We start from the raw sequence: 20,953 nt of genomic DNA on the forward strand, positions 1-20,953 counted from the left end.
CCACATAGTCACCGAATTCTGTTGGTTCTACCTTCACAAGGTTGCTAAAACACTCCCTTTCCTCTCCATCCAAACTGCTACAACATGAATCCAAGCACCTATCTGATCCCACCTTGAATACTATATATCAGCCTCCTCGCCGACCTCCCAGCCTGCTGTCTCTCCCCACTCCAGTCCATACTTCACTCCCCTAACACTAACCTCCACACCATACCTCAATTTCACCTATCTCGCCGTCAACCAAAGCTTTGCCCATGTCCTACCTGTAGCCTGGAACGCCCTCCCTCTTCACATCATCATCATCATCAATCGTATTTATTTAGCGCTTACTGTGTGCAGAGCACTGTACTAAGCGCTTGGGAAGTACAAATTGGCAATATATAGAGACAGTCCCTACCCAACAGTGGGCTCACAGTCTTCACATCCGACAGACCGTCACTCTTCCCACCTTCAGCTCCTTATTAAAATAAATTCTCCTTTAAGAGGCTTTTTCCAACGAAGCCCCCTCACTCCCCAGATTCCCTCGCCCTTCACCATTACCGATGCACCTGGATTTGCACTGTTTCTTCACCCCACCCTCACCCGCACAGCACTGATGTATATATCCGTAATTTCTTTTAATGTCTGCCTCCCCTTCTAGACTGTAAACTCCTTGTGGGCAGGGAACGTTTCTACCAACTCTGCTATACTGTACTCTCCCAAGCCCTAGGAAGCGCTCAATAAATACAGCTGATTGATTGACATTTCAGTGACAGAGGCCAGAAAAAATAAAAGTTTGTTGTGATCCCACTGGATGGTGAGACTGACCTTGATTCTGTTTCTCATCCTTTACCTTCAGAGCTACAGAAATAGCTTTTGAACAACTAAATAATAACAATAATTCTGCTACTTAAGTAATTACTAGGTGCCAGACACTACTAAGCGCTGGAGTGGATACAAGTACATCAGGTTTGGCACATAGTAAGTGCTTAATAAATGCCATTATAATAATACTAATCGGGTTGGTCACAACCCCTGCCCCACGTGGGGCTCACAGTCTCAAACCCCATTTTACAGATGAGGTAACTGAGGCACACAGAAGTTAAGTGACTTGCCAAAGGTCACACAAGCAGACAAGTGGTGGAGCCCGGATAAGAACCCATGACCTTCTAACTCCCAGGCCTGGGCTCTATCCTTTATGCCATATTGCTTCCCCAGTCTTTCAGACCCCACAGATACCCTCTGGGGTGGGAGGTCTGCTTCCAGCAGTCGACGGGGGCTAGGCATGACTTTGGGCAAGTCACTTCACTTCTTTTGACCTCGGTTACCTCATCTGTGTAATAGGGATTAAGACTATGAGCCCCACATGGGACATGGGCTGTGCCCAACCTGTTTATCTACCCCAGTGCGTAGCACAGTGCCTGGCACACCGTAAGCACTTACCATTAAAAAAAAAAAAGCTAGGTTTACGGAATCATCAGCTGCCCCCAATCAAGATCAAGGTTTTTCTCCCTGCCCTCCCTGATGTGACTATTCTGCATCTGCTCACAGGCCAACTTGCCCCCTGTGACTCGCTACCTTTGTCCATGGCTCCTGGACACCTTCATGCCGACACCACTGGCCTGACCAGTTCTAGTTCTCTCCCATCCGGCACTCCGTGCAGCTTCAATCAGTGGAAATTATTGAGCGTTTACTATGTGTGGAACACCGTACTGAGCTCTTGGGAAGACACACTACACCAGAATAGTCAGATATGTTCCATGTCTCTTTCAAGCTTACAGTCTAGAGGGAATTTGAAAGGTGACAGATGGGTTTCTATTTGAATTATTGGCCCCCAGGCTGGGGCTTGCCTCTGAATAGGAGGAGTGTTTGCTGCTGGGAAAGGCAAGAGACATCACCTTCTTTATTGGTAGAAGGGAACGGAGGTGTCCAGTTTGCTTTTTAGTCCAGTTCTGGATGATCAATCCTCCTTTGGAGTTCAGTGACGCTCAGAGATACGGTCCTGTCATCCTCCTACGTGCTCGACCCAAACTGCCTAGGAACTTTCTTACAGATCCAATGCAGCCGATTTTGACAGTCCCCACCATTCCACGAGCTTCGCTCTTTTGTCCGCATCTCGACACATTCCTCTTCTTGCCTCCGGTTGTCCGGCCGACCTTCTTCCCAAAACCTAGATCAATCAATCAATCAATCAATCGTATTTATTGAGCGCTTACTATGTGCAGAGCACTGTACTAAGCGCTTGGGAAGTACAAATTGGCAGCACACAGAGACAGTCCCTACCCAACAGTGGGCTCACGGTCTAAAAGGGGGAGACAGAGAACAAAACCAAACATACTAACAAAACAAAATAAATAGGATAGAAATGTACAAGTAAAATAAATAAATAAATAAATAAATGTGTAAGGTAGTCACAGACAAGGCATTGGTGTGAAAGTTTCATCTCAGCTAGAAGACTCAGAGGACGTTTGCAAGAAGTCTGTTCCACGGGAAAAGCCCAGGAGCCCAAGGAAGGAAAGCAAAAAGTGGATTTAGAGCTCACTGTCAGCAGACTGTATTTATTAAGTGCTAACTGGGTGCAGAGCACTGTACTAAGCATTTGGGAGAGTACAATTGAACAATATAACAGACCTATTCCTTGCTCACAGCAAGCTTACATTCTAGGGGGGCAGACAATATAAATAAATAAATTGCAGGTATGTACATAAGTGCTGTGGAGCTGAGGAGGGGGACGAATAAAAGGAGCAAGTCAGGGCGACTCAGAAGGGAGCTGAAGAAAAGGAAAAGAGAGCTTAATCAGGGAAGGCCTCTTAGAGGCGATGGGCCTTCAATAAGGCTTTGAAGGGAGGGAGAGTCATCGTCTGACAGATATGAGGAAGGAGGGCGTTCCAGGCCAGAGGCAGGACGTGACTGAGAGGTTGGTGGCGAGATTGAGGTACAATGAGAAGGTTGTGATTAGAGGAGCAAAATGTGCAGAGTGGGTTGTAGTAGGAGAGTGGCGAGGTGAGGTTGGAGGGGGCAAGGTGATCGACTGCTTTAAAGCCAATAGGACTTAGCTGGAAAGAAGGCTTCTCTTTGAAATCCAGTGATTCTTTTTGTAGGGCTCAAGCACAGTGTGGGAATACAGGGAGACTTAATCTCTCAACTCTCTCCCTTTTTCCTTTTTCTCCTCCTTTGTCTCCAGCCCCATCCCATTTTCTGTCCAAGAATCCACTACTTTCTCTCCATCCAAACCGCTACCACGCTACTCCAAGCATTCATCGTATCCTGCCTCGACCACCTCATCAGCCTCTTCGCTAACGTCCCTCTCTCCAGTCTTTCCCTCCCCCAATCCATACCTCACTCTTGTGCCCAGATATTTTTTCTAAAATATCATTCTACGCACCCCAGAAACCATCTGCGGTTGCTCATCCATCTCCTTATCAAAGAGAACCTCCTCACTATCGATTTAAGGCACTTAATTCGCTCTTTTCCTCCTAGTAATAGCTAATAATAATTATGGGACTTAAGTGCTTGTTAAGTGCCAAGCACCGTTCTAGACTGTGAGCCCACTGTTGGGTAGGGACCGTCTCTATATGTTGCCAACTTGTACTTCCCAAGCGCTTAGTACAGTGCTCTGCACACAGTAAGCGCTCAATAAACACGATTGATTGATTGATTCTAAGTGCCGGGGTAGATACATGTTTATGAGGTTGGACACAGTCCCTGTCCCACATGGGGCTCACTCTCTTCATCCCCATTTAATAGATGAGGTCACTGAGGCCCAGAGAAGTGAAGTGACTTGCCTAAGGTCACACAGCAGACAAGTGTGCTTAGAGAAGCAGCGTGGCTCAGTGGAAAGAGCCACAGTGGAGTCAGAGGTCATGGGTTCGAATCCCACCTCCACCACATGTCTGCTGTGTGACCTTGGGGAAGTCACTTAAGTTTTCTGAACCTCAGTTACCTCATCTGTAAAATGGGGATTAAGACTGTGAGCCCCACGTGGGACAATTTGATCACCTTGTGTCCCCCCCAGCGCTTTGAACAGTGTTCTGCACATACTAAATGCTTAACAAGTGCCATCGTTATTATCATTATTAATAAGTGCTTCTACTAATCCTCACCCTTCTCCCACTGCAACCCGCACACCAACTTACTCTTCCAACACTAACGGCCCTTGCTCAAATCCCCGCTCCTGCCTGGAACTGTAGACAGCTCCTCGTGGGCAGAAAGCATGCCTACCACCTCTGTTATATTGTCATAATTATGGTACTTGTTAAGTGCTTACTACATGCCAGGCTCTGTTCTAAGCGCTGGGGTAGATCATCGGGTTGGACCCAGGTGCTGTCCCACACAGGGCTCACGGTCTTAGTCCCCATTTTCCAGATGAGGGAAGGCAAGCGCTTAGTACAGTGCTCTGCACACAGTAAGCGCTCAATAAATACGACTGAATGAAGGAAGCCCAGAGGAGTTAAGTGATTTACCCAAGGTCACCCGGCAGACAAGTGGCAGAACCGGGATTGGAACCCAAGACTTTGCGACTCCCAAGCTCATGCTTTATCCACTAGGCCGTGCTCCTTCTCGTGCACTCCCAAGCACTTAGTACAGTGCTCTGCATTCAATAAATAGGATCGATTGATTGATTGGAACAGGCATTCCTCTTTCTTCAGGGGAAAAATGGAGGAACGGGCCGGACTGCGTGAATGGTGAAGGGATGGGGGCTGTGGACAGAACCGGTTACATCATCATCATCATCATCATCATCAATCGTATTTATTGAGCGCTTACTATGTGCAGAGCACTGTACTAAGCGCTTGGGAAGTACAAATTGGCAACATATAGAGACAGTCCCTACCCAACAGTGGGCTCACAGTCTAAAAGGTTACATGGCATAGTGAGAAGCAGCATGGCCTAGTGGATAGAGCACGGGCCTGGGATTCATGGCTTCCAATCCCATTCATCTCTTATGTGACCTTGGGCAAATCCCTTAACTTCTCTGTGCCTCAGTTCCCTTATCTGTAAAATGGGAGTTGAGACTGTGAGCCCCACATGGGACAGGGACTGCGTCCGATCCAATCTGTATTGACCCCAGCACTTAGTATAGTCCCTGGCGCCTAGTAAGCAGTTAACACACACCGTCCTTATTATTCTTATATACCCACCACTTGCTCTCTGCCTCTTGGAACGGCGTCCCATCCGACCAACTCCGTCGGCGTCCCGTCCCTCTGTCCCTCAGTCCGATCCAGTGAGGAGTGCCTTTGCTCTTTTTGGAGAGGTAGTCCTGTGGGACAAAACCCGTGAGGAGAGGTTGCGATATCATCATCATCATCAATCGTATTTATTGAGCGCTTACTGTGTGCAGAGCACTGTACTAAGCGCTTGGGAAGTACAAATTGGCAACATATAGAGACAGTCCCTACCCAACAGTGGGCTCACAGTCTAAAAGGGGGAGACAGAGAACCAAACCAAACATACTAACAAAATAAAATAAATAGAATAGATATGTACAAGTAAAATAAATAAATAGAGTAATAAATATGTACAAACATATATACAGGTGCTGTGGGGAAGGGAAGGAGGTAAGATATCTCCATCTTACCTCCGGTAATACCCCGGGGGAAAAAGCAGGAAGCGGCCCCCGACTTTTGGCCCGCCCATCCCGCGGATTCCTGGTGGTTCTCTAGAGCCGCTTCTCGGATTCATTCCTTCATTCATTCGTATTTATTGAGTGTTTACCGTGTGCAGGACACTGTACTAAGTGCCTGGGAGGGTACAGCGTCAAGCGCTGGCTGCTGGGCCCAGGTCTTTGTGATATCCATGTTTACGAATGTTGGAGCTAATTGGAGCTCTGAGTCGACTGACCTAGATACGGAGGAGTAGTCTGTCCCAGGAGAGAGAGGATGGATTTGACGCAGCTGGGAGCTCCCTGGGAAACCATCATCATCATCATCATCATCATAATCAATCGTATTTATTGAGCGCTTACTATGTGCAGAGCACTGTACTAAGCGCTTGGGAAGTACAAATTGGCAACATCTAGAGACAGTCGCTACCCAACAGTGGGCTCACAGTCTAAAAGGGGGAGACAGAGAACAAAACCAAACATCCTAACAAAATAAAATAAATAGAATAGATATGTACAAGTAAAATAAATAAATAAAGTAATAAATATGTACAAACATATATCCATATATACAGGTGCTGTGGGGAAGGGAAGGAGGTAAGATGGGGGGGATGGAGAGGGGGACGAGGGGGAGAGGAAGGAAGGGGCCCATGATCATCCTCAGTCAATCAATCAATTGTATTCATTGAGCACTTAATCTTTGCCGAGCACTGTACTAGGCACTTGGAAGAGGACACTATAACAGAGTTTTTTAGTTTTTTTGCCTTTTTTAAGGTGCTTACTTTGTGCCAGGCACTGCTCTATGTGCTAGGGTAAATACAAATAATAATAATAATAATGATGGTACTTGTTAAGCGCTCACTATGTGCAAAGCACTGTTCTAAGCGCTGGGGGGATACAAGGCGATCAGGTTGTCCCACGGGGGGCTCACACTCAATCCCCATTTTGCAGATGAGGTAACTGAGGCCCAGAGAAGTGAAGTGACTTGCCCAAAGTCACACAGCTGACACGTGGCGGAGCGGGATTTGAACCCATGACCTCTGACTCCAAAGCCCGGGCTGTTTCCACTGAGCCACGCTGCAAAGTAATTGGGTTGGACACAGTCCATGTCCCACATAATACTACCACTACTACTACTAATTTTTCATGTTGAATTAATAATAAAATTATAATAAATTATAAATATATAATATAAATTAAACCTATTTAATTTATAATTTATAATAAATTATAAAATAATAAAATTAATAATAATAATAATAATGGTATCAAGAGCTTACTGTGTACAAGCACTGTTAGAAGTGCTGGGGTAGATGCAAGCTAATCGGTTTGGACACAGTCCCTGTCCTATGTGGGGCTGACCGTCTTAACCCCCATTTTACAGATGAGGTAACTGAGGCCCAGAGAAGTGAAGTGACTTGCCCGAGGCCACACAACCCACAAGTGGCTGAGCAAGGGTTAGTACCAGGTCCTTCTATTCCCTTTAGACTGTGAGCCCACTGTTGGGTAGGGACTGTCTCTATATGTTGCCAACTTGTACTTCCCAAGCGCTTAGTACAGTGCTCTGCACACAGTAGGCGCTCAATAAATACGATTGATTGATTCTATTCCCAGGCCTGTGTGCTGTAGAGAAGCAGTGTGGCTCACTGGAAAGAGCATGGGCTTTGGAGTTAGAGGTCATGGGTTCAGATCCCAGCTCCGCCACATGTCAGCTGTGTGACTTTGGGCAAGTCCCTTAACTTCTCTGGGCCTCAGTTACCTCGTCTGTAAAATGGGGATTAAGACTGTGACAACCGTGGGACAACCAGATCATCTTGTAACCTCCCCAGTGCTTAGAGCAGTGCTTTGCACATAGTAAGGACTTAATAAAGGCCATCATTATTATTATTATTATTACCCACCAGGCCATGGTGTTTCTCCTCCAGAGTCGGTAGACACCTTCCCCATCCATGACAGGCTCGATATTAACAGCCCACTCATTTTCCCGGTTATCCGGAGAATTGTCTGAAAGCGCTCAGCGGATTGTTCGAGTCCTGAGCGTGAGTTTTCCAGCTGGAGACCCAGGGGAGAGGATGTAAGGCGAATTCTGCTTCTAGCCTCAAGGCCTCTACGCACTTTTATTAAAGTTTAGCCGGAACCAGGGGGGAAGACCGAAGATCAAAAATAGGGGATTCCCCCAGGAGCCATAAGCTGGGCGGCCTGTACATAACGAAATCTCACGCGGCACACAGACACACTCAGGGATTCTCTTGGGGAATAAACCACTCACCGCCAGCACCCTTGGGACCCAGGGAGCGAGAAGGGGGGAAGACGGGGCCACACAGACCTGCTCTTTCTTGGACGTCACGGATGTCAGGTGGGAATTCCAAGACTTGCAAAAGCGCTCCGCCTCGTCCCAGGACTTTTTATCTTGAGAAAAATAGTAGAGATTCCCTCCGTACAGCCTCCAGCCTCCAAGGAACATGTTTAGGATGGCATCTGGGGAGGAGGGGGAAGAGGGGACTTCAGTCTTAAGTAGAATTGGGGTATCTGTTAAGCGTTTAGTACATGTGGTGCTGGGGTTCAGCCGGGATAATCAGGTTGGACACAGGCCCTGCCCTACGTGGGGCCCACGGTCTAAAGGAGAGGGACCATGGGTGTTGCATCCCCATTTTACAGATGAGGAAACTGAGGCCCAGAGAAGCAAAATGACTTGCTCAAAGTCACACGGCAGACAAATCGCGGGATCCGCATTTGAGTCCCAGGCCCATGCTCTTTCCACTAGGTCATGCTTCCTAAAGGAAAGAAGCTGGCTACGGTCACCAACAGGTGTGGGTGTATTTCTACCCAGTCATTCATTCATTCATTCAATCGTATTTATTGAGCGCTCACTGTGTGCAGAGCACTGTACTAAGCGCTTGGGAAGTACAAGTTGGCAACATCTAGAGACGGTCCCTACCCAACGGGGGGCTCACAGTCGAGAAGGGGGAGACAGACAACAAAACAAATTAACAAAATAATTAGAATAAATATGTACAAATAAACAAAATAATCAGTCCCGATCTTTGAGCCCACCTGCCCAGAAAAATCAGCTTTCTCCTTTCTTTAAAATTTTCCTGAGAAAATTTGATAATAATAATTGTGGTATTTGTTAAGCACTTACGCTACGCCAGGCATAGTACTAAGCGCTGGGGTGGATACAAACAGATCGGGTTGGACACAGTCTCTGACCCACATGGTGCTCACGGTCTCATTCCCCGTTTTACAGATGAGGCAACTGAGGCACAGAGAAGTGAAGCGTCTTGCCCCGGATCACACAGCAGACAAGCGGTGGAGCCGGGATTAGAACCCATGACTTTCTGACGCCCAAGCCCTGGCTTTATCCGCTACACCATGTTACTTCTCTATGAAAAACAGGGGAAAGGAACCCAGTTGAAGGAGCCAACTTAGTGTCTAAAATCCTACTGTTGTTGGATCCCAATGGAACGTAGTGCCAAAAATCCAAAATAATCTGCCGACAAATTTAGTCATCGAAGAACCAAACTAGAGCCGTGGCCTTGGAGTTAGGTGATGAGAGAGATCGAGACAAATTGTAAGGGAAGTGCTTAATTTAAGGAGGGGAGTTGGTGTCTAGTTTCCTAACATTGAGACAATCACTGATCAAACAGAAGAAAAATGGTCTCTAGACTTTGGACAATTTGCTATGATCAAGTAGACAAGATATCTTGGGATAGGGAGAAAACATGCGATATCTGCTTTGTTGAGGCAAACTAGCAAAACTCTTGGAGAATGAAGCAAATAAAATAGGCCGGGGGGCCATCTCGGGAGCCGGAGAATGAGAAACTGAAGATGTCAGGGAATAATAATAATTATGGTACTCTGTTAGGCGCTTACTATTCAGTCAGTCAGGCATTCGTGTTTATTGAGCGCTTACTGTGTGCAGAGCACTGTACTAAGTGCTTGGGATAGTACAGTAGGGGAATCAGAAGGTTTTGGGTTCTAATCCTGGCTCTGCCACTTAAATGCTGTGTGACCTTGGGCAAGTTACTTCACTTCTCTGTGCCTCAGTTACCTCGTCTGTAAAATGGGGCTTAAGGCTGTGAGCCCCGTGAGGGACAGGGACTGTGTCCAAACTGATTTGCTTATCTCCACCCCAGAACTCAGTACAGGGCCTGGCACATAGTAAGTGCTTAATAAATGCCATAATTATTGTTATCATCATCATCATCAATCGTATTTATTGAGCGCTTACTGTGTGCAGAGCACTGTACTAAGCGCTTGGGAAGTACAAATTAGCAACATCATAACAGAAGCATCCCCTGCCCACAATGAGCTTACAGTCTACGGAGCGAGCTTACAGTCTGCAGTCGTCACATCATCATCATCATCATCAATTGTATTTATTGAGCGCTTACTGTGTGCAGAGCACTGTACTAAGCGCTTGCACATCTACTGTGTGCAGAGTAAAGGCTTCAAAAAGACCAGGGAACCAAAAAAGCACAAGTGCTTGTGAGGGCCCGCCACATGTGCCACAAGGAACTGTTTTTGTACACAAAGTGTGGAAGATTGTACGCTCGCTATAAGTAGGAAACATGTCTGCTAATTCTGATGTATTGTACTTTTCCAAATGCCCATACCAGTGCTCTCCTAAGTGCCAAGCACTGTACGAAGTACAAGGAAATCGGGTTGGACACAGTCCCTGTCTCTCATGGGGCTCACAACCTTAATCCCCATTTTACAGATGAGGTAGCTGAGGCTCAGAGAAGTCAAGTGACTCGCCCAAGGCCACACAGCAGACAGGCGTTAGAGCCGGGATTAGAACCCACGACCTTCGTACTTCCAGGACCGAGCTCTTTTAAGCCAAGGTGTCAGGGTATCATTTAGGGAATCCTAGGGCATAATTGGACTTACTATATTCGGCTCTCATTGCTTTATAGGAGACGCTGATGTTCTCCAAATCTCGTTTTAACGTAACAGGGTCTTCGCCTGAAGTGACGTTTTGCAAATGGCCTTGTGGCTTCTTTGTGTCCTTCCTGGGAGCCGGGATGGCCTCCAAATAGCTCTTTGACACATCAGCGAACCCAGCGAACGCCGTGGTGTTCTCTGCATGAGGTGGCACCGTATCTGGGGCTCGGCTAAATGCATCCCCCGAAGGACCGCCTTGTAGCTCGCTGGCCTCACTGAAGGTAAGGGCATCCTCCAGACGGTCACCCACTCTAACAGGGTCCTTCCTAACCACAGGGGTCCCCTCCAAATAGACTTCCAAGCTTTCCGGACCCCGGGTCGTCGCGGTGGCGCGTCTCAGCTGGTTTCTTAACGTCTTCACCTCCGAAGCCAGCGCCGTCATGTTCTCCAAACGCCCTCTGAACTCTTGGATTTCCAAATTCAAGGCACTGATGTTGGCCAGACAACTCTGTCTTCCTGCCTCCTCCCCTCTCCTGTGATGTCTTTCTCCCTGGAAATCTGGAGGAGAGAAATTAAATTCTGAGTTCCAGGCACAAAATATTGAAAAATCAGACCTCTGCTCTTCATGAATCCACTCATATTCTTGGAGGGTCGTTTTTTTAAATGGTATTTGTTAAGCACTTACTGTGGGTCAGGCACCGTACTAAGCGCCGGGGTAGTTAGAAGCTAATCAGGTTGGACACGGTCTACGTCCCACATGGGGCTCACAGCCTTAACCCCCAGCCCTCAGCTCCCGGGCCATGTCAAACAGTCGTATTTATCGAACACTTACTGTGTTCAGAACAATCAATCAATCAATCGTATTTATTGAGCGCTTACTGTGTGCAGAGCACTGTACTAAGCACTTCGGAGAGTGCATCAGAGTTGGTAGACGTCCCCTGTCCATAGTGAGCTTACATTCCAGAGGGGAAGGCAGAAAGATGTGGACAGAGTACGGGCCTTTGCTCCTTTCTCTCATTCAACCCACGTATTCAATCCATCCCTAAATCCTGTCACTCCAATCTTCACAACATCGCAAAAATTTTGGAGAAGCAGCATGGCTCAGTGGAAAGAGCACGGGCTTTGGAGTCAGACATCATGGGTTCAAATCCCGGCTCCACCAACCGTCGGCTGTGTGACTTTGGGCATGTCACTTAACTTCTCTGTGCCTCAGTTACCTCATCTGTAAAATGGGGATTGAAACTGTGAGCCCCACCACGGGACAACCTGATCACCTTGTAACCTCCCCAGCGCTTAGAACAGTGCTTTGCACATAGTAAGCGCTTAACAAATACCACCATTATTATTATTAATATTATTATTAAAAATCCACCCTTTCCTCTACCTCCAAATTGCTACTGTGTTAATCCAGTCATTTATCTTATCCCGCCTTGAATATTGTATCAGCCTCCTTGCTGACCACCCAACCTCCTGTCTCTCCCAACTCTAGTCCGTACTTCACTCTGCGGCCCGGATGGGTTTTCTACAGAAATATCCAAGTCATGTTTCTCCACTCCTCAAGGACTTCCGCATCAAAGAGAAACTCCTTACCGTCGGCTTTAAAGCACTCAATAGCTTTGCCCCTCCTACTTCACCTCGCCACTCTTCTGTTACATCCCAGTCCACCCAATTTGCTCCTCTAATGCCAACCTCCTTACTGTATCTCGATCTCGCCTATCTCACCGCCGATCCCTTGCCCGCATCCTGTCTCTGCCCTCTTTCTTCAGATCTGATTGATAATGCTTCATGAAAGCACATCTCCAATAGGCCTTCTCTGATTAAACCCCCCTTTCCTCTTCTCCCACTCCCGTCTTTATCACCCTGACATGGTCCCTCTATTCATCCCTCTCTGCCCCACAGCACTTATGTCCTTATCTGTCATTTATTAATTTATATTAATATCTGTCTCCCCCTCTGGACTGTAAGCTCACTGTGGGCAGAGAATGTGTCTGTTCTATTGTTGTATTGTATGCTCCCAAGCACCAAGTTCAGTGCTCCCACAGTAAGCGCTCTGTAAATGCAATTGAATAATAATGATGGCATTTATGAAGCACTTACTGTGTGCAAAGCACTGTTCTAAGCGCTGGGGAGGTTACAAGGTGATCAGGTTGTCCCACGGGGGGCTCACAGTCTTAATCCCCATTTTGCAGATGAGGGAACTGAGGCACAGAGAAGTGAAGTGCGAAGCAGCGTGGCTCAGTGGAAAGAGCATGGGCTTTGGGGTTAGAGGTCATGGGTTCAAATCCCAGCTCCGCCTCTTGTTAGCTGTGTGACTTTGGGCAAGTCAATTAACTTCTCGGTGCCTCAGTTACCTCATCTGTAAAATGGGGATTATGACTGTGAGCCCCCCGTGGGACAACCTGATCACCTTGTAACCTCCCCAGCACTTTGAACAGTGCCTGTTTCAACATGTTTTGTTTTGTTGTCTGTCTCCCCCTTCTAGACTGTGAGCCCACTGTTGGGTAGGGACCGTCTCTATACGTTGCCAACTTGTACTTCCCAAGCGCTTAGTACAGTGCTCTGCAAACAGTAAGCGCTCAATAAATACAATTGAATGAATGAATGCCTGGCACATAGTAAGCGCTTAACAAATACCAACATTATTATTATTGTCAAGTGACTGCCCGAAGTCACACAGCTGACAATTGGAGGAGCTGGGATTCGAACCCCTGACCTCCGACTCCAAAGCCCGGGCTCTTTCCACTGAGCCACGCTGCTTCCCATTGAATTTTCACCCTTGTCTCTACTCTTTCAACGGTCTGTCTGTCCCTTCCTTTTGGGTTACCTTCTCCTTTATTATTATTATTCTTGCTGTCCACTGCCTTTCCCCATTTTATATACTAGCTTTCTTCACTCGCTGATCTTCAGCCTACCTTTTTGATCCTCCGAAACTTCTCTGTATATATGTATACTGTATATATGTATATATGTTTGTACATATTTATTACTCTATTTTACTTGTACATATCTATTCTATTTATTTTATTTTGTTAGTTGGTTTTGTTCTCTGTCTCCCCCTTTTAGACTGTGAGCCTGCTGTTGGGTAGGGACCGTCTCTATACGTTGCCAACTTGTACTTCCCAAGTGCTTAGTACAGTGCTCTGCACACAGTAAGCGCTCAATAAATACGATTGATTGATTGATTGATTGAATTGAATGAATGAATGCTCTGCACACCGCAAGCGTACGATTAGCTGACTGCCTGACTCGGACTTCCAAGCAGGTCACACCCTGCTGCTCCGAACCCCTTCAGTGCCTCCTCATTACAACTCAGGAGGCCTGTAATTTAACTGCTTTTTGACTGAGAATAAAGAAGGGACAGAGACAGCTTGCTCTCTGCCCTGTGTCCCTTAAAGAACTTCAAACTGGAAAGTCCACTTCTTGTTGTTTACTATGATAGTGGTCCCATCCTCATATCTATAAATTTAAGGATTACCCCGCATGAGTCCAGAGAGTGAACCTTTCCTTCAGAAATGTTCAGGACATGTTTTCCCAGTCTTCAGAAAACTCCAGTTGTTGTCCATCCACCTCCACATCAAACAGAAACTCCTCACCATTGCCCACTGTTGGGTAGGGACTGTCTCTATGTGTTGCCAACTTGTCTTCCCCAGTGCTCAGTACAGTGCTCTGCACACAGTAAGCGCTCAATAAATACGATTGATTGATTTAAAACACTCAATCTCCTTGCCCCCTCCTATTCCAGCCCCGCCGCACACTTCTCTCCTCTTATGGCAACTAGAGAAGCAGCGTGGCCCAGTGGAAAGAGCCCGGGCTTTGGAGCCAGAGGTCGGGGGTTCAAATCCCGGCTCTGCCAATTGTCAGCTGTGTGACTTTGGGCAAGTCACTTCACTTCTCGGGGCCTCAGTTCCCTCATCTGGAAAATGGGGATGGAGACTGTGAGCCCCACGTGGGACAACCTGATCACCTTGTATCCCCCCAGCGCTTAGAACAGGGCTTTGCACGTAGTAAGCGCTTAACAAATACCATCATCATCATCATCATCATCTATCTTGCCACCAACCCATCGCCCACATCCTGCCTCTGGCCTGGAATGCCCTCCCTCCTCAAATCCAACAGACAGTGATTCTCCCCGGCTTCTAAGCCTTATTGAAGGCATATCTCATCCAAAAGATCTTCCCTGACTAAGCCATCCTTTCTTCTTCTCCCACTCTCTTCTTCATCTCCCTGACTTGCTCCCTTTGTTCATCCCCCCTCCCAGCCCCACACCACTTATGTACGTATCTGTCATTTATTTATTTATCCTAATGTCCATCTCCCCCACCCCCTCTCGACTCTAAACTCATTGTGGGCAGATTGTGTCTGTTTATTGTTGTACTGTACTCTCCCAAGTGCTTAGTACGGTGCTCTGCACACAGTAAAAGCCCAATAAATTCCATTGAATGAATGAAGGATCTGCCTGGATTCTCCTCTCCCTAATGTGAACAGGGAATGTGTCTACCAAATCTGTTTTGGGAATTTTTTTATGGTACTTGTTAAGCACTTACTAGGTGCCAGGCACAGTACTAAGTGTTGGATATTCATTCATTCAGTCAGTTAGTCAATCAAGCGTGGCTCAGTGGATGGAACACGGCTTGGGAGTCAGAGGTCATGGGTTCAAATCCCGGCTCCACCGCTTGTCCACTGTGTGACTTTGGGCAAGTCACTTCACTTCTCTGTGCCTCAGTTACCTCATGTGTTAAGACTGTGAGCCCCCCGCGGGACAACCTGATCACCTTGTATCCTCCCCAGCACTTAGAACAGTGCTTTGCAAATAGTAAGCACTTAACAACTACCACTATTATTATTATTATTATTTATTGAGCACCTACTGGGTGCAAAGCACTTAGAAGAGTACAATATAATGATTAACAAACACATTCCCTGCCCACAACGAGCTAGATCCAAGCTAACCAGGTTGGACATTAATGTGTTGAAATATTTATTTATTTTATTTGTACATAATTATTCTATATATTTTATTTTGTTAATATGTTTTGTTTTGTTCTCTGTCTCCCCCTTCTAGAATGTGAGCCCACTGTTGGGTAGGGACCGGGTCTATATGTTGCCAACTTGTACTTCCCAAGCACTTAGTACAGTGCTCTGCACACAGTAAGCATTCAATAAATATGACTGAATGAATATTGGCCTATGATAAAAAGTACAAGGAGTTAGAATTATTTAACCTAGGGAAAAGAGAAGTAGGAGATGACAGTAATAATCTTCACATAGATAAAGAGGCATGGAAAAGCCAAATACTTTTCCCTAAATGAGAAGTGGGAGAGCTAGCATGGCCTCGTGGAAAGAACACGGGGCTGGGAGTAAGAGGACCTGGGTTCTAATCCCAGCTCCGCTACCTGCACTTGCCTGCTGTATGACCTTGGACAAGTCACTTAACTTCTCAGTGCCTCAGTTACTGTCTTAACTCATTTTACCTCATTTTACCAATGAGGTGAGACCCATGAGAGACATGGACTGAGTCCAACTTAATTACTCCCTGATTAAGCCCTCTTTTCATTCATGCATTCATTCATTCAATCGTATTTATTGAGCGCTTACTGTGTGCAGAGCACTGTACTAAGCGCTTGGGAAGTGCAGGTTGGCAACATATAGAGACGGTCCCTACACAACAGCGGGCTCACAGTCTAGAAGGGGGAGACAGACAACAAAACAAAACATATTAACAAAATAAAATAAATAGAATAAATATGTACAAGTAAAATAAATAGAGAAATAAATATGTACAAACATATATACAGGTGCTGTGGGGAAGGGAAGGAGGTAGGGCGGGGGGATGGGGAGGGGGAGAGGAAGGAGGGGGCCCAGTCTGGGAAGGCCTCCTAGCTCTTTTCCCCAGCTCGCTCTCCTTTCCACGTCATCTATACACTTGGCTAATAATAATAATAGTATTTGTTAAGCGCTTAGTATGTGTCAGGCACTGTACTAACCACTGGGGTGGATACAAGCAAATCAGGTTAGACAGAGTCCCTGTTCCACATAGGGCTCACCTTTGGACATTCGATATTCACCACAAACCCAATCCCACAGCAGCTATGTACATATCTTTACATTATATATTATAAATGACTTATATTAATGCCTGCCTCCCCCTCTAGCCTGTAAGCTTGTTATGGGTAGGGAACGTCTCGTAATTCTGTTGTGCTCTCCCATGTGTTTGGTACAGTGCTCTCCACATAGTAAGCACTCAATAAGTACCATTGGTTGATGGATTCATCTACCCCAGTGTTCAGTACAGCGGCCTGGAACACTTTAAGTGCTTAACAAATACCATTTTAAAAAAAAACCAAACAGAACAACGACCAAAAAAACCCGCTTTTATCTAGCGAAGTGTCTGACTCTGCCAAAGGGGATTTAAAGTGAACTTACACAAGATGGTCACGGCAACGAGAGAGGCGACCAGGGCCGTAGTCAGAAGGATCAGAGCAGCACGGACAATGTATGGAGTCTTGGGAGTTTGACGTGTCTCCACCCTAAGAAATTGTCCTGAAAAAAGAGGTTGAAACAGAGGGGAGACAACTTCAACACCCCCACCCCACTTTATATCCCGGACAGGGGCTTCAAGTGCTTTTGCGTGCAAACTGATCTCAGACCCTTTTTTCAAAACCTAAGAATGCAACTTATTCTCTTCTTTCTTCTGGTGGGGATTATTTCATTAAGGATGAAGATAAATTAAAAGCACCGTGGCCTAGTGGATCGAGTACAGGCCTGGGCGTCAGAAGGATGTGAGTTCTAAACCTGGCTCCACCACTTGTCCGGGGTGTGACCATGGGCGAGACACTTTGCTTCTCTGTGCTTCCCTCACCTATAAAAATGGGGGTTAAGACTGTGAAATTACCCTCCTCCCTTTCAAAGCTTTATAGAAAGCACAGCTCCTCCAGGAGGCCTTCCCTGACTAAGCCCCCTTTCCTCTTCTCCCACTCCCTTCTGCGTTGCCCTTATTTGCTCCCTTTGTTCCTCCTCCCTCCAAGCCCCACGGCACTTATGTACTTATCTGTCATTTATTTATATCATTGTCTGTCTCCCTCCCTCTACACTGTAGCCTCGGCTACTCCGTCTGTAAAATGGGGGTTAAGAGTGAGAGCCCTTTGTGGGACAAGAATTATGTCCAACCTGATTAGCTTGTGTCTAGCACGTTATAGACAGAAAATATCAGTTTATTGTTGCATCGTACTCTCCCAAGGACTGAGTACAGTGCTCTGCACACAGTAAGTGCTCAGTAAATACAATTGAATGCCTGTGGGATGGAGACTGGTTCCAATCTGATTCGCTTGTCTCTACCACAGCGCTTAGCACAATAAATACTTACAACTAGGACGTAAGTACGTACGTAAGCTTATGCCTAGCAAGCGCTTAAGAAACTCTTTAAATAAATAAGTTGTTCACTCCACTTTGGATGTGATCCTTCTATTGGGCCTGTTATAAATGTTAGTACAGGGCCTGACACATAGTAAACTCTTAACAAATACTACAATTATTATTATTATTGTACGTAGCATGACATAGTGGATTGAGCCCAGGCTTGGGAGTCCGGAGGTTATGGGTTTTAATCCTGGCACCGCCACTTCGTCTGCTGTGTGACCTTGGGCAAATCATTTCACTTCTCTGGGCCTCAGTCCCCTCCTCTGGAAAATGGGGATTGAGATTGTGAGCCCCATGTAGGAGAGGGACTGTGCTCACACTGGGCTCACAGTCTTCAATCCCTATTTTACAGATGAGGTAACTGAGGCACAGAGAAATAAAGTGACTTGCCCAAGGTCACCCAACAGACACGTGGCAAAGGGGGAATTAGAACCTGGGTCCATGCTCTATCCTCTCTATCTAAACACCATTTTTCTACTGCATTCGATTCCAGCTGCTGTTGAAATCATTATTTTCATTCACGGGTATTTGGGCTGGGCTTCCAGCCTCCATCCTCACCTCAAATCAGACCTGTGAGCATCTGAGCATGCCGAAAATTGCGAATAATGGTTTCCAAGTGAAGCCTAAAAGATCCAAAAGTGCGTCTTTCCATCCCATTCGCTCCTTGAATGTTGCCTTCCATTCCATCAAACTTGCTTCCCCCCCCAAATCGCTTAATCAAGGGTATTTTCTGAGCACTTACTGTGAGCAGAGCATTGTACTAAGCACTTGGAAGGGTACAATACAGCAGAATTACAGTCAGCCAATCAGTCATCCATACTTATGGAGTGCTTACTGCGTGCAGAGCACTGTACTAAGCACTGGGAAGAATACAATCCAACAGAATTACAGTCAGTCAGTCTGTGTGAACAGCACTGTACTAAGGGCTTGGGAGAGAACAACAGAATTACAATCAGTCATTTGTACTTATGGAGTGCTTAGCGTGTGCGGAGCACCGTTCTAAGCGCTTGGGAGAGTACAAGGTAACAACAGACACATCCCCTGCCCACAGTGAGATTTCAGTCTAGAGAAGCCATACCCCTGCCCGTGCCAGCACTCCCACCGAAATGTTGGCCTTCGGTACCAGAGTTCCTCCTCCTTACCCAGTGGCCAGGGCGATATTTTCCCCAAACTGACATTCTCGTAATCTTCTGGGTCCATCCCTTCTCCCCCTCGGCCGCTGGTTGCTTCTCCAGAAGTCTTCAGAGACCGTCCCGCTACCCACCCCTCTCTCAGCAATAGAAACAGGAAACGAGGCTTCACACTTGCCACCCCGGTTGGTTCAGCAGAGCATATCCGTCCCGACCACCTCCTCTGAGGAAGTGACGTGGAACTATTGTTTTCTTCACCCCGGGACCCCCGACCCTCCAACCCCCGGGGGACCCCGACCGTGAGTTTAGGGCGGTTTTACTCTTCAAAAATAACTTTGGTCCGAAAAGTTCACGTCCATAACGGCGCCGCTGCCCCGGCCTTTCCTATAATAGGATGTGGCTCTAGGTCGGTTGTACACCTTGCTGCACATCAAGTCTAGAAGTGGAGGGAACAGATTTGAAACCTCTAATCTGGGTTTATTCGCTGGCCCCTTAAGAGCATTTAACGCTCACAGCAGGGTTAATTCTTCAGCTGCTCCTAAGTCTGTCTGCCCTGAGAATCTAAGCTATGAATCAATCAGTGTATTTATTAAGTGTTTGGTGTGCGCAGGGCACTGTACTAAGCGCTTGGGAGAGTATGATAAAACAGAGTTGGTAGACACATTCCCTGCCTACAATGAGTTCACGGTCTTGAGTAGAGGTCATCATCATCATTGGTATTTATTGGGCGCTTACTGGGTGCGGAGCTCTGTACTAAATGCTTGGGAGAGTACAACAGAAGTGGTAGACACATTTTCTGCCCACAGTGAGTTCACGGTCTTGAGTAGAGGTCATCATCATCATTGGTATTTATTGGGCGCTTACTGGGTGCAGAGCTCTGTACTCAATGCTTGGGAGAGTACAACAGAAGTGGTAGACACATTTTCTGCCTACAAGGAGCTTACAGTCTAGAGGGGGAGGCGGATGTCATCTTCATCATCATCTTCATTGGGATTTATTGGGTGCTTACGGTGTGCAGAGCTTGGGGAAGTTCAGTGCAACAGAGTTGGTAGACATGTTTCCTGCTTACCAACAGCTTTCAGTCTAGAGGGGGAGACAGATGTCATCTTTGTCATCATTATCAATCATATTTATTGAATGCTTACTGTGTGCAGAGTACTGTACTAAGCACTTCGGAGAGTACAATATAACAGGATTGATAGACAGGTTTTCTGCCCTCAAGGAGCTTACAATCTAGAGAGGGAGGCAGACTTAACTTGTCTGTGTCTCAGTTCTCCTGTCCTCCCTCCTACTTAATCTGGAGCCCCATGTGGGACAAGAATTATGTCCCAACTCTGTACCCCAGTGTTTAGTAGAATTTGATAAGTAATAAACACTTAACAGATAAAATTTTAAAAAGTAACAACTGAAAGACAACTCCCTGTTCTATCTGTGCTGCGGGGCTGAGGGTGGGGTTACTAAAGGGTGGCTAAAGAGAAGTCTTAGAGTATCCTTAGGGTATGCCACAATGGTATGGTTGATCGCATAAAGTTGATACAGTAAGCGCTCAATAAATATGATTGATGATGATGATGATGATGGTTTGTCATCTGACCTCGGGCATTCCAAATGCTATTGGCCCATGCAGGAGAGCAGTGCAGCCCAGTGGAAAGAGCACGGGCTGGGGGTCAGAACAATAAGAATAATAATAATTGTGGTATTTGTTAAAGCGCTTACAATATGCGAGGCACTGTACTAAGCGCTGGGGTGGATACAAGCCAATCAGACCTGGCTTCTAATCCCGGTTCTTCCACTTATCTGCTGTGTGACCTTGGGTGAGTCACTTCATGACTTTGGGCCTCAGGTTCCTCATCTGTAAATGGGAATTAAGACGGTGTGCTCCATGTAGGACGGTAACTGTGTCCGACCTGATTAGCTTTTATCTACCCCAGTGCTTAGAACA

The 20,953-nt window shown here is 46.5% G+C and overlaps 1 protein-coding gene and 1 long non-coding RNA gene across 2 annotated transcripts in view; one reads left to right on the forward strand and one right to left on the reverse strand.

The window, feature by feature from the left end:
• LOC119926986 overlaps window positions 1-20,953 on the forward strand; it is a 31,178-nt gene that overhangs the window by 3,060 nt on the left and 7,165 nt on the right. Inside the window, exon 2 of the long non-coding RNA XR_005450377.1 lies at window positions 10,538-10,746. This is a non-coding gene — a long non-coding RNA (uncharacterized LOC119926986). The remainder of the gene's footprint in view (window positions 1-10,537; window positions 10,747-20,953) is intronic.
• Window positions 1,904-19,081, reverse strand: LOC119926984 (C-type lectin domain family 4 member K-like). The gene is made up of 6 exons (XM_038745480.1): window positions 19,024-19,081; window positions 16,889-17,005; window positions 10,472-11,023; window positions 7,908-8,059; window positions 5,121-5,239; window positions 1,904-2,149 (listed from the first exon to the last, which is right to left on the reverse strand). The coding sequence occupies exons 1-6, from the start codon at window positions 19,079-19,081 to the stop codon at window positions 1,993-1,995; spliced, it is 1,155 nt and encodes a 384-aa protein (XP_038601408.1). The 3' UTR covers window positions 1,904-1,992.

Source organism: Tachyglossus aculeatus, chromosome 4 (genome assembly GCF_015852505.1).
Source record: "Tachyglossus aculeatus isolate mTacAcu1 chromosome 4, mTacAcu1.pri, whole genome shotgun sequence".
In the NCBI taxonomy this organism is placed as follows: Eukaryota; Metazoa; Chordata; class Mammalia; order Monotremata; family Tachyglossidae; genus Tachyglossus; species Tachyglossus aculeatus.